This window comes from Varanus komodoensis, unplaced genomic scaffold (assembly GCF_004798865.1).
Source record: "Varanus komodoensis strain SLA01 unplaced genomic scaffold, ASM479886v1 scaffold6_2, whole genome shotgun sequence".
NCBI lineage: Eukaryota > Metazoa > Chordata > Lepidosauria > Squamata > Varanidae > Varanus > Varanus komodoensis.
The window spans coordinates 8,450,125-8,464,623 of record NW_025336346.1 but is presented as its reverse complement, the minus strand read 5'-3'; the positions used below and the strand labels follow the sequence as shown (position 1 = coordinate 8,464,623).

General features: G+C 39.3%; 1 protein-coding gene across 3 annotated transcripts in view; it reads right to left on the bottom strand.

Annotated features, from left to right (window-relative positions):
* IPPK (inositol-pentakisphosphate 2-kinase) overlaps positions 1-14,499 on the bottom strand; it is a 44,862-nt gene that overhangs the window by 9,700 nt on the left and 20,663 nt on the right. For all 3 annotated transcript variants that reach the window (XM_044451544.1, XM_044451543.1, XM_044451545.1), the window contains 6 exons: positions 11,309-11,375; positions 9,333-9,445; positions 7,235-7,324; positions 5,736-5,794; positions 3,357-3,429; positions 1,354-1,633 (listed from right to left, as the gene is read on the bottom strand). In XM_044451544.1, the coding sequence (XP_044307479.1) occupies positions 1,354-1,633; positions 3,357-3,429; positions 5,736-5,794; positions 7,235-7,324; positions 9,333-9,445; positions 11,309-11,375 (682 nt within the window). The remainder of the gene's footprint in view (positions 1-1,353; positions 1,634-3,356; positions 3,430-5,735; positions 5,795-7,234; positions 7,325-9,332; positions 9,446-11,308; positions 11,376-14,499) is intronic.

Here is a 14,499-nt window from a genome sequence, read left to right as displayed (position 1 = left end):
GAATTCCAATTAGTACACATAACACCAAGGCCAAAGCTTTAAGGCCCTTTTCAACACTCAAAAAATAAATATAAAGAAGACAGTTCAATATTTGCAGCTAGTAATATGTACCATTGAGTATTAGATCTGATTAACACAGCTTTGATATATGCAACAAAATTGTGTGAACAATTAACAGTGTTAATTGAGGGATACCTGTAGTGCAGACAAGAGTTATGTCATTGTGAGGTAGGTGGCAGTCATGTGATTTCATGTGGTGCACAATTTCATAAGTTACAACTATTTATTTTTGCACACCAAGTTAACTCATTAAAAAACTGTTTGACAGACTTGGACAGGTTGAGTTTTATTTTCAGTCAGCTTAAAAGTCCCAGTGTTTACTTTCTGTGCTTTGCATACTAAATATGATTTGCCAAATACTGCTGAATGGCAATAAATGCAATTGAAAGATCAATGCTACTGCTTTTACAGTTTCACGGGCCCTTCTGTTACTGGAAATACTGACTGAGACTGAACAATTATACTGACTCACAATATAAATATCTATTATTAGTTAATAAATATTATACACGGGGTGTTAAAGCAAGAATGGTACGATGACCTACAGTATCCCATTTTGCCCAATCAATGGATCGCTTTGTTGCCATCTATTTCAGAAGGGGTAATGGATCTAATTCAGCAATTCATTCATCAGAAACAGATGTTTTGAATATGCTGGACGCCATAACTTTTTGCAATGAGGGCTTATCTAAATCAGGCAATTGTTGGAAATGTAATCCAACTATTTCTCTTACTGGTATGTTTTTGCAATGCCCCATGACTACTTTCTTGTAATAATACAAATAAACTCTGTTAAGGAAAGTTAATATTTATAGATATATATGGTCTTCTTAGCTACATATCCATCTCTTAGAACTTAATGAAAATTCAATATAAATGGATTTGCTGCTCCTCTTTAATAGTTAAAAGACTAATATTATGACATTGGAAAACCAAAACATCACCTTTGAGTAACACAATGGGTTGAGGACTTGAAATTTTAAATTTTGGAATGAGCTGCTTTTAGGCATAATTTAAAACAAATGGACAAATATGTAGATATCGGGACTGCCTTTTCCTATGCATAGCTTCCCCATAGCTATTACTAAATAATAGTAATAGTTTCCTATACATAAATGTTATAGGGGTACATAGCATATATTTATTCATTGTAACAAATTCATTCAAATTTCATGTAAGAAAACTAATACTTTGTTTTTATGTTTGATTTTGTTTTGAATTTTGAAACTATTCAATTGTATGCAGCTATATTCAATTATCAGATAGGCAACTAAAAGCCAAAAAAATTCTTACCATTTCTTACTAGCTCTTTATTGAACGCACTAGCTTCACAGTAACTCCATCCTTGTGAGGAGGGAACAGTCTTCATATCACCTGCTTTGCAGTTATCTGTGCTACTCAGTAGAGTCATTGTTATTACATGAATCAGTTCTTTCAGAATAGTCCTTGTACAGTGGGGCCCACCAACTAGGCCATTTGAAGGAAAGAAGAAAGGCTTCAGATGGTGTGCAAGTTCATTTAAATCAGAGGGAGAGTCCACATTATTTTTACAACCATAAATTAGTTCACCGTTCTGTAACAGGGAGAAAAAGAATTAATACCTGCAGTACTATATTTAAAATAGCTAGTTTTAGTGCATTTGGTACACTTGTGTGTTTTGTGGTGGGGTGGCATGAGGTAGGAAGCACATTCTGTGCAGAGTAATACTAGACAAGTCACATTCCGCTCAATCCACCACATAGACTAAAGTGCCACTGCAGTTCCAGGTCCAGGAACCTGGGCAGCCGAACAGCTGGAAGCAGGCAGCAGAAGAACGTGATGTGGAAGGAGAAAGCAGCAGGCTGTTAGGGGGCTTCACTTTTCTCTGCTCACCACACCCTCTTTGCCCTTTCCTCCTCTAGCCACATCAAACCCACCTGGAAAGCCCTACTAGGAGCTAAGCAGACTTGGCTCACATCTTTCCCCCTCCAAATCACAGCCTTTTCAGCTGTTCAGCAGCAACCTGTTTTTTCACACCTGGGACTGTTACTACACACCGTTCCAGGCTGTGGGCAAGATACACACACAATGAGCTAGTAGATAAACATAAGGGGCTTATTCCACACCTGTAGCAGCTACTACTAATTAGAAGTCATGCCAGAGAAATTTAGCTTCTCTTATACCAAAAAAGTTATTTGTATCATATAAAAAACAATAGAAATGGAAAGACAGCCACAGATAGTTTGTCCAGTAATATTTACGCTGTGTAAATATTACGTAATGTATTGCTTTCCTTTTGTTTTGCTTTTCTTCAGAACCATTTTATAAATAAGTATAAGGTATATGATTAAGGTTGGTTCAAAAAGTTTAATGTTATACCTATAGCAAATATGCATGCTTGCAACTGAACACAGGCCAACAGATTACCAAAAAAGTACCATCAAAAATATACAAAGGCATTAAACAGAAAAGCAGACTCAGGCATGCCTGCACCTTTTATTTTAAAAAAACCAACTGCATTTCAATTGTACATCTGCAAAACAATTAGTCATAAAAGTGTGCACCCAGTGGCTATGATACCACAATATTGGGTGTAGAGGCTCTAAGAAGTATTGCTACTAATCAAAAGAGGCTAAATAGCTAGCACTACTGAATAATCTGCAGGTAGTCCTGCCCATGATTAGCAAAATCAGCAAAAGTAATGTAAAATATGCACATCTCTTGATTTATATAGGTTCTAGAATTATGCTTTGTGTGGTTTATTATTTGTCAGTTTTTCAGATAAAGTATATGCAGCTGTCTCAACAAACCAGTTAGGACTATCCACAGTTTGTCTGGGCTTGGACAATACAACAAACAGTTAAGCACAAATGGAAGCAAAATATTCCAAAATTGTTTGCAATTGTGCCAGAGGATGGGGGAGCCAGAGACTCACAATGGCCTATTCCTGCTATACCACAATATGGTTTAACATTACATTAAACCATAAAGCAAGACCAGTATCTCCCCAATTACATCCATAATTAATTTACAGTTATTCCATGAAATCATTCTTGTTTATCTCTACATACCTTTTCCCCTTGAAATTTCACAGCAAGAACTTTAATAACTATCTTCTGGGAGTTAAATAAAGAAGGCACATTTCTAACAATCACTATATATCCAATATTTGGCCAATAAAAAGTGAATGTAAATTATCTGCATTTAAATCTGTGAGACTGGCAGCTCATCACCTAAGAACTGAAGCCTGGTTGAACACACTAGGAAAAAGATGTGAGGAGTGAAAAGAAGAAAAAGCAATTTTCATTGCAACTTACCTTAAATATTTTTAAATTATTCTGTGCCTCCTGTAACAGGCTTGTCAAGGCAAAGTGCATTCGTTGTTTATTTCTAAAGAGAAATAGACCAATGTGACTAAATAAACCTTAAAATATTCCTGTTTTCTCTGATTAGCATTAGCTGACCTGGTCTCATCTCCCTTTGCCTTATGTCCCTGTGACTCCATGTCCTTTTCTTGTGGAAGCCATATTCCACGGACCCACTTCTTCAGCAGAGCTTTTCTGAAGTCACCCTTAACTACTGCTTTCTTATTCAATCTTACATGCCCCTCTAAAACTTTGTCAGAGCCCACCCCACAGCCCTAGAATGACAAACACTTGGAAAACTTTCATGCTTGGAACAGTTTCATATAGCATCTATAACATCGAACACTATGTAAATCTTCAACAGTAAGTAAGAATTAGTAATTAGAATCATACAACAGTAGAGTTGGAAGGGGCCAGCGGGCCATCACGTCCAACTCTCTGTCCAATACAGAATGCCAGGGTTAACCATCCCTCTCAGAGGGCTGTCCAGCTGCATTTAGAAAGCCTCCAGTGTAGGAGAGCTCTCTCCTCATAGTCTTTCTCTTCTCGAGGCTCAACACTGCCAGTTCTTTCAATCTCTCCAATTCAGGCCTTTTTTCCAGGCCCTGGATCACCCTTGTTGTCATCCTCTGACCTCCTTCCAGCTTGTCTGCATCTTTCTTAAATTGTGGTGCCCAAAACAGGACACAATACTCCAGATGAGGTCTAACCAGTGGTGAGTAAAGTAGAACTAATACTTCACAGGATTTGGAAGTGATACTTCTATTAACGCAACCTAAATTAATAGCATTTGCCCTTTTTGCAGCCATATCACATTGCTGACTCATATTCAGCTTTGATCTGCAACAATTACAAGATTACAATATTGTGCATTTGGTTTCTTTTTCCTAGGTGCAGAACTTGGTGTTTGTCCCTACTGAATTTCATTCTCTTGTTTTCAGCCCAGCACTCCAGCCTATCATGATCACCTTGAATCTTCTTCCTGTCTTCCAGAGTATTAGCTATCACTCCCAGTTTTATGTCATTTGCAAATCTGATAATCATTCCCTGCACCTTCTCATCCAAGTCGTTAATAAAAATGTTGAACAGCACTGGGACCAACACTGAACCCTGCAGAACCCCACTTGTTACCTCTCCCCAGTTTGAAAAGGCGTCATTAGTTACAGCTCTTCGGGTCCAGTTCTGTAGCCAGCTGTGGTTCCAACAGATCATGTTCCATCCAGCCCACTTCCAGCTACTTTGCTAATCAGGGTATCGAGTGTGCTTTCTGGACCACACATTTGCCTCTCCTCCACTGCACTTCACAACGTCGTCTCCTTGCTGACTGGTGACAGCAGCTGGTGTTGGGGTGGCAAGGAGGGGCAGGCAGGTGCCCCTGTGAGTGCAGCCCATCTCAGAAGACCATCTTGAAGGTAGCCCCTCCCTGTGCCAGGGGGCTTCTTCCCATTCGATGCCTGCTCTGGGCAGCTTAGACTAAGATTTCTGGCCAGTGGAACTAAAGTGAACTGTTGCTTCTGGGATTAATTTATTAGACTTTGTAGTTATTTCTTTTGGGGTTTTTTTAGTATTTTTATCTATGATTTTTAGTATATTTGGAAATGCACATTTATTTTTATTGTTGGAAATGTAAACCACCCAGAGAGTCCTATGGGATATGAGTGCAGTATAGAAGTAGAATAATCATCTGTTCTGGAATTTTCCCAGGGATTGATGTCAAACTGACTGGTTTGTAGTTCCCAGGTAATTCTTTTTTTTCCCTTTCTTGAAGGGGACAACATTAGCCCTTCTCTAGTCATCTGGCACTTCCCCTGTCCTCCATGATCTCTCAAAGATAATCAACAGTGGTTCTGAGAGCTCCTCCACCAGCTCCTTTATGACTCTAGGATGGAGTTCATCAGGCCCTGGAGATTTGAACTCATTCAATCGAATTAGATGATCCTTGACCATTTGCCTATCGATCTTGAGCTGCCACTTTGTTCCTTCAGCTGGTACTTCCCCTTCATCAGGAAGGTCCTAAAACTTCTTTTGGGAGAAGGCTGAGCCAAAGTAGGAACTGAGCACTTCTGCCCTTTTTTCGTCATCTGTTATCATTTTGCCATCCACACTGAGTAGCTGAACCCCCTTTTCTTTCCTTTGTCTTTTACTGTGAACATATGTATCTTAAAGAAAGCTTTTTTGTTGCTGTTACCATACCTTACTAATCTCAGTTCATTCCCCGCTTTAACCTTCCTTATGCCATCCCTACAATTCTCAACAATTATCAGCAATATCAGCATTAGTAATAAAAGCTCCATTCAAATATATAAAATATAAAACATTAGACTTTCTTACCCTGAGAAGAGATCTAGAGGACAATATTTACTTAGCCGTTTCCACTTTCCTTTTGCTACCTGTTAATATACAATGTATGAATTCAAAGGCCAACCATCTATTCACTTACTTCTAAAGCACATTTCAAACAAACTCATGTCATTTTCAGAACCTTTTCAATATATCAAGCTGTTTCAAGTTAGATGGTGACCAAGTTCATACCATGATCCTATAAAGTTTTCTATTAAAGTTAAGATCTATGACCCATGTTTTATTTCCCTCTACAATCACTGAATCTGGAGTTGTTTTACAGGATTAGATAGTCCCACACAACTAATAAATGGAATTCCAGTCATAAGCACTTAAAGAGATGTAAAGAATCTTCTCCCAGTAAATTCAGATGTTTCTCACTGGTAATATTAATAGTGGAAGAGAATTACATTAATGCAAAGACATAATGTTTACATGCCACATTAAGCCTCATTTAGCATTACATGCAAAAGCTGCTGTGAAGCCAGAGAAAACTTCAGGCTCCCATCCTTCCCCAACCCCCTTCCTCTGTACAGCAGGGATAAAATAAAACTATAAAACTATGATGCACTTTGATTCATGGCTTGTAGTTACATCAGGACTAAAAATTGTGTTTTAAAATCAACTCTAAACTGTTAAACGAGCCAGAAAAACCCCAGAGTTTAACAATCAATTAAGTTATATGGTTCACATATAAAGACAAGCCAGGAACCAAGGAACTTTAAATGGAATCATAGTTTATTCCACCTCCTTGTCAGAAGCAGGGAGGCTTTGCTGAGGCTTACAGGAGCTCATACAGAAAACACTAAATCCTGGCTTATCACTACATGGTTTAACAATCCCGGCTTAGTATTAGCATTACAAACTCAGCCAGTGACTTGGTTCAAACAAAACCACCAATAGGTTAATATACATGGGTAGACAAAGCAAACTCCCTACCTCCTGTGTGCACATGACTTCTGCTTTTATTCAACATCCCATGACCCCTTAAGTTGTGGAGCATGATGCCCAAACCAAACCAACAGACTGGTAAGTGCTAAACAACCAAATAATCAACCCATGACTTGTGGCCTAAAAAGCAGAGCCAATTATGGGATATTGACTAAATGCAGAAGTAGCTGGTATGCTACAGTTATCATGTCTATGCTCTCCTGCCTGTGGTATGTTTAAAGCCATGGATCATCCTTATATATCAAGTTCCCCAGTAAGTTTCAAGGATGTGTTTTTCATGTATTTTTGGCATAATGGTATTCAGAAAAGGACTAATCAAATATGAATTATCCTGTAAGAAGGCATATTTCCCCAGAGAAAGAGATAAAGAAACTAAGTTTTGCAATGCCAATATCCTTCAAATACTTCCACAAAAGCACACAACAGCACTGTTCAACAGTTCCTAAAAGATTGCTTTATGGATTACACCCAAATTGTTAATTAATTCTACCACAGCATCTTCCTAGCAAATTAAACACACATCAAGCAGCAGACAATACCTTTAGATGTTGATGCATGCAATAACGGCACACTTTGTACTTTATTTCTTGTGAAACATAACTGGAGAAAGGGAGAAATCCACATTTGGGCTGCCAAAATGAATAAAAATGAATTTAAAATATGTGCATACTTCCAATGTGTATTTAAAAACAAAAAGAACACACATGTAATGTGACCTTCAAGGGCTCCTTTTTCCAAATCTGGCATCATTCCACCACCACCATTACCCAAGAACATCAGGACAATTAATGATCTTGTCACTAATACAGCCACTTTGTATGATTTCCAATACACCTCAAAACTTTCTCCTCTAGAATTTCCATAATCTAAATTAAAGTGATGTTTAATACATCCCGCACATAACTAATGATATTTAAAATTCATAGTTTTCAATATATGTAAATGCCCAAGAAGAAACAAAAGGCATCATTTACATAATTAAAGAGGAAAACTTTCTGCTGGGTCATTTTCTGTTGACCTGCCTGCTCCTACCTCCTTTGGATAACAGGAGCCATAATCACTGGCATAATACACCAATAATACAATACAGTTCATATAATTTTAAAGAATTGATAAAAAACCCACAATTTTAGTCACCCCATAGCATCCACTGTTCATGTTCTCTGAACAAGGAGATGTCAGGCTCCCAATTTGGAGGCAATTAAATAGTGAAACTGCAGGGGGAAATAGCTTTATCAGAAAGTGAAACCATGGCTTGTCCCAGCCAAGAATAGCAGTTAAGGTCATACATATGGCAAATGGTGGTTACTAAGCACAGGCAAAAATCTGCATTTAGTTAGAATTCAATAATTTAACTACTGTTGATAAAATGATTGTTAATTATGGGGCTGTATTAATTTTAATGTTTTTGCAGGGTTCTGTATGAAAGTTTTAGCAAGTGCTATATATTTTATTTTAATGTGCATAACACTGTGTTTTAAGGAGGACTCCTATGGCCCTTAGGCAGCACCTGAGGGGCAATAGGTAGGGAAGTGTAAGGAATCTGTTTGGGGGTGGGAATCCACCTGATTCCCTGGGATCAGCTCCCCAGACTCTACTCTGCTTTGCAGCAGTCCTGAGTCCAAGTCATGGCAAGCATCCCCAGCATTCATAAGGTGCTCACCAGGAAGCAAGCGCCACATGCTGCAAAAGCAAGACCCCTCTTCTGTACCATGCATAGCAGCGGTCTGGGCTGCTGCACCTGATGTGGAAGAAAGCTGGTCTTGCAGGGCCCACAAGGAATGGAGCCCCATGTGGCTGCTGTGCAAGAGGGGTGCCTTCTGCGCCACCTGTAGCAGCCTTTGTGCCGTTACACCTGTCCTAGAAGATAGCTGCTGGCTATACCACCTTAGTCTCATGAGCACTCGCAGACTTCCTTGTAGCTTGGCTTGCTCTGGAAGACCAGACCAAGCATGAGAGGAAGTTTGTGAATACTCGAGCGACAGATTCCTCTAGGGTTCATTCCAACCCTTGCCACAAGATTCATCAAATTCCCAGGTCTGAGATCAAGCGACAGCACTCCAGAGCTGGGAATGAGACCTCCCACCATCTCCCTCTCAAAACTTGTAGAAAGAACTACATTGAAAGTCCTCTGAGTGATAAAGTGACTTGAGAGAGGTGGAAAAGGGGCAATTCAGTGGATGGGCAGGCATGAAGACCGGAGGGGCCAAGATGCAAATTATCCAGAAACCACTCAGCCTCCTTCCATCCACCTCCAAAACACTCCAGCCAGAAGGCAAAAGAGTCCATCTGGCAGAAATGGAGAGTGGGAGAATGAGGAAGCAGGTATTAAAACTCCAAACTACAAATAAATAAATTACTTCCAACACTGCTCTGAATGATCACAAGCATCCCGGGTTAGGGGCTAAGGGGAACCAGTAAAGAACTGGACCTTTGGTGTATTTAAATTCTCTTAGAACTTTTTAGAGGTTTTAAAATATTCTAGGCAGCATATTAAAGAAAGCAAGTTATAATTTTATCTCTTTGTTTTTTAATTGGAACTATTCAAATTGGAGGGGTCAAACTCCAGTATCAAACATGCCAGTACAGATGTTCAATATTCATATTTTAAAAATAGTAAAGCTCCTGTAGACTCACCTTAATCTCAATACAAATTATTGGTCGATGTTCAACAAAATGCAGCCTAGTGAGGTTAGGAAGGCACATAGCATAACCACTAAAAGTATCCATGTCTTTATCACAGCGAGACTCTGTGAATAAAAGGAAAAGAATGGTTTGCACTGAACAATATCAGGTCTATATATGGGAGATTCTCTTACTTTTCAAGAACTATGCACACAACTGAGTATGGTCTGAAAGCACATGATGCTGTTCCATTAATAAAGCTAAACATGACTTAGCCTGATCAGTATCTAGATAGTGGGCTGCTTCAGAGTACTGGTGTAAGCTGCTCTAGACTACACAAAGGAATACAATGTAGTTAAGCCAACCAAAATGAAAACTAGACCCAAAAAGTTCCAGCAATAAATATTTGTAAATTCCTCTTTTTGAAACTTAGCTCTTAAGAGGTAAGGGGTTGATTCTGTGCACATAGATTTGCAAAGGAACAATTGGATTAAGGCCTTTTCCCCAACTCAATGTTTATTTTATAACATTTTGGATGTGAAGGAGAGGCATGTGATCTCTGCTTACACAAATTCACAGTTTTGAGAACTGTAAAACCAAGCATCTGGGATAATATCTCCAAGATAGAAAAATCGCCCAATAATCTTACAGAAACATCTGGAAGAGTATGATATTGTGAATGGATTAATGGAATTCATTTACCAAAACATTTAAGCATTGCCTCATGCTGCATAGTTTAAAACTAATCCTTCTCTGATAACCTTTGGACTATAATGTATCTTAAATTTAAACTTTAAAACTATTTTAGATAGATTTTTTTCCTCCAAAAGCATTTCGTTTAAAAAAATCCAATTTAAATCTTTTAAAATCCATTTTTTATAATTGATTTTTATCTGCCCTGGGAGCTGGGAATCCAACCTATCCTAGTCACCAAAAGATTATTCTCTTACTTGACTAGATTTGACTATGTCCATTCACAGGAACAAATGCTTTAACAAACAGAATATTAGTTTAAGATTGAATAACAAGTTAGACAGGTACCAATGGAAAAGTCAAGATAGGCAATACTTCCAAAGCCTTGTAATTTAAAGAGAGGTACTAAACACTTAGCTTGAAATTCTTCTATAGGCAGAGGAACCTGAAGACAGGGTCTACAGTTATTAATGCATTTATGTAAGCATAACCACAGGCAAAATGTAGTAATTAATGTTAGGAACAAACTGTTTTTCAGAACATGTAATTACACTCTTTGAAAATCTTTGAGCCCGGAAGACAAAGTCTGAATCAGATGGACAGAACCCACCTGAAACTCTTGTATACAGACATAGTGAATGCATATAAGGAATGTTCAAATGCAAGCCCAGTACACAGAAATTCACCAAACGTAACTGCAGAGCAATCTGTCCATCTAGGGACTCTCCCTGTTTAAAATGGAACCTTGTTTAAAACCGTTCTACTTTGAAGACGGCACATAGCACTTTGCTTCTCCTTCTAGGAAGGAGACAAGGCACCAACACTGCAGTCTTGACAATATAGGAGCATTCTCAAAGCAACACACAAAAATTTCTCTCACCATAAATGGTTCTGAGAGGGAGGGGGGAGAAACAATCCCTCCAAAATAATATGTGCACGTCAATGAGGAAAGTAAAAGTCCTCTCATAGAGGCTCTAGACCACACACAGGGTTATCTTGCCTGCTCACTTGGATGCAGTTCTCACTTCTTCTAGAAACCATACAATGGATAATATTTAGATCAGTGAGGGGTATTGATTAATTCACCTAAGGTACAACAACCCTGTTGCCTCTAATACAAAGAAAGAGGCATGGACTCACTAGGGTTGTCACCCAAGAGAAAAGGGGACATCAGCCCCTCAAAACTTGGAGACCATTGATTTAGATGGATGTGACACAACCCTTTTTAAAAAGTTTTTGGAAAGTACCTTCCAGTGTTTTATCCAAGCAGTTACTTTATTATTTTAATATCTTACCTGGCCTCTCTGACTGGATCTTTAAACAAAGCTGTTTTACAAAGTCCAAAGGTAGCTGTACAACTTCCTAAAAAATGAAAAAAAAATTTTAACACAAGAAATTGCTACATACAACAGCTGCCTTGGATTTCCTGCAAGAGGAAGAAAGGTGATATATAAATGCATAATCATCATCATCATCGATGGATCGATGATGATGATGATGATAATATACAGACACAGAAAGACTGCACCGCTTTCAAAGAGGCCTAGAATTAGCAGGAGGATACTTTGGGTGGAAAAGAAGATATAAATATAAAATTAAATAAAAAATAAAATTGACATATTGAAGTATAGTGAAAAAGAATAGTTTTGCATGGCAAGCTTGCCTGATTTTCCTTATAAAATAGGATTGATTAAAAAAATGACTATATGGGAGGTTTGGCAATTGGACAGCATTGAATTTATTTAATAGTAAAATTAAAAGTTATAATTGAAACGGGATGTCTTTTTAAATCAGTAAAATACTGAATTTCATTTTAAAATGTCTTAGTTTCCATTCCGTTTCATTACAAACATGTGAAACATAAATGTTCAGTCTCTAACAATGAACTGATGTAAACTGCCTAAAGAGACCTACAGGAGTATTAACGCAGTATACAAGCTTAATAATAAATAAGCAAGCTGACGACTCCATCACACTCACATGCAGTGAGTTACCTGCAATTCAAACATGGGCATTCAGCTATTTCTCTCATAAAATTTCTTCCATTCAGTCCAATTATTAGCTTTAGCTTTTTGAACATTCTAGGTTTCATCATAGCTTAGCAGTGGAGGCAGAGCCCAGGACTACCTAACCACTCACAATCAAACAATTTTAAGAAGTTACTTTTCGAGTAGGTGCAATTTAAATCAAACGGACACTGACTGAGGCTGGTAATGGAGCCACAGGAGCAATGTAAGGTCTGTCCTGTGCCCTCATCCACCATTCCCTTCTGCTTGACAAAAAGCAGCACCTGATTGGTTCAGATTGCTTCCACTCAAGTGTAAGTTTAAAATATTTGACAATTGCCAAGTTTCGCTACAGTGCTCCTTTTGCCGGCAAGGCCAGATAGAAAAGTGAAGAAGAAGACTGAAGCAGTTATGACAGGCTCAGGGGTCCATTCCGAGCCTCTGGGAACTTGGCAACTGCCCACCCAGGCTGAGCCCTAATGCTGGATCAGGGTAGAGGACCTACTTTTTGTATAGAATGACCCAGGTTCAATCCCCAGGATCTCAAGCTAAGACTAGGAAAGAATCCTGCCAGAAACTTTGAACTGCCAATGCCAGTCAGTCTCAACAATACTGGCCTAAATGGACAGGGCTCTGGATTCAGTGTAAGTTATAACTTCCTGTTTCTATGTTTTGGCAACTAAAGACACATATGCAAAGAACAGGGTCTGTTCACACAATACCACTTGGCTCACCATTACTTATGTAAACCATGATGAGTTGCTGCCTGTATCAGGCACATACGGCTGCATTAACAGCCATATGTGTTAATGCAAACACATATTTGCATGTGTTTGTATTAACATGCAAACTGCACTGATGTGTCACCTGGCTACAGTAGGTTATTTGAGGGTTAAACTCCCTAACATCACCCTAATCTAAACAGAAAATTATGCAAGTGCCATTTTTTCATGCATAATCCACAATAACTGGATTTGGACAAGACAATGCAACCCCTTGACAGTTACACATTCATAATGGCAGCTGCATACACCCAGCATGCATTACAGCCCACTGGGAGTTAAACTATCCACCATGAGCCTGTCACATCATGCAAACCAGCTCACAGGCTGGACAGGATTATTTTTCAGTGCTTATATGATGATGGAGTTGGGCCAAGCATGGCAGGTGGGAGCAGAGAGATAATACAGCAAAAATGGCTGAAGACAAAGTGGACAGGAACAGTAGAATACACTGAGGGGTGGCTGGATGGAAAATAGCACAGTAAAGTATAGACACAGCTTCAACTTCATATATTATTCCATACTTTTACCACAGAAAGACAGCGTAAGTGGGAATCTACCCTCCTTGTTGATCCAATGTTGCACGGGATTTTAAATTAATATGTTTTAGTGAACGGGTATGCACCATTGTTTAACAAATATGTGCAGAATGGTCAGTACAAAACCTGATTTAACTCATCATTTAAATTTATACAGGATGCAGTGATTTAAGTTATTGATTTAAACTATTTTAAATCATTTATATGTCAGCAGTTTCAAACCATGCCACTAAAAATGCTTTCCTCATTTAAGTTTATCCATCAAGAGTAAGCAGAACAAAAGTAACAAATTATTACAATTCAACTATTCAAATGAATAGCGGCCATGGGGCTGTCTCAACATGTCACTAGCCCAACCTACGAACGTGGACACACTCTGGACCTGGTTTTCTCGACGGGGCAGGAAGAGGGTGATCTGAGGGTGAGGAATTTAAGCTTGACACCCTTGTCATGGTCAGATCACTTCCTCATAGGGTTTGAGCTCAAGAGCGGCCTTTCCCTCTGCAAGGGTGCGGACCCGATTGTATTGGTCCACCCCCGGAGCCAGATGGAACCTGATGGATTCCTGGAAGCTCTGGAGGATTTTCCAGTTGACAAGGCTGGTGATCCTGTCGATGCCCTGGTTGAACTGTGGAATGAGGAGATGACCAGGGCTATTGACACGATCACTCCCAAGCGTCCTCTCCCACCTGGCAGAGCCCGTTCATCTCCTTGGTATACACCTGAATTATGGGCAATGAAGCAGGTTGGGAGACATCTAGAGCGTAGGTGGAGAAGATCCCAGGGTGATTCTGACCAAACACACTTAAGAGCCCATTATCGGGCCTATGCTGTGGCGGTGAGGTTGGCGAAGAAGAAATTCTTCTCCGTTTCCACTGCCTCCTCACAATGCCGTCCAGTGGAGCTTTTTCGGGTGGTGCAGGGGCTGATACATCCGGGCCCAAAGAAAGATCTTGCGCCACCCTCGAAGGCCCGCTGTGACGACTTTGCCAAGCATTTCAGGGAGAAAATCGCTCAGATTCACCACGAGCTTGACTCTGCTATTGAATCAGATTCTACTGGGGAGACGCCATCAAGTCCACAATTAATGGATGAATTTCAGTTGTTGCGGCCTGATGATGTGGACAAGGTGCTTGGACAAGTACATCCTACCACTTGC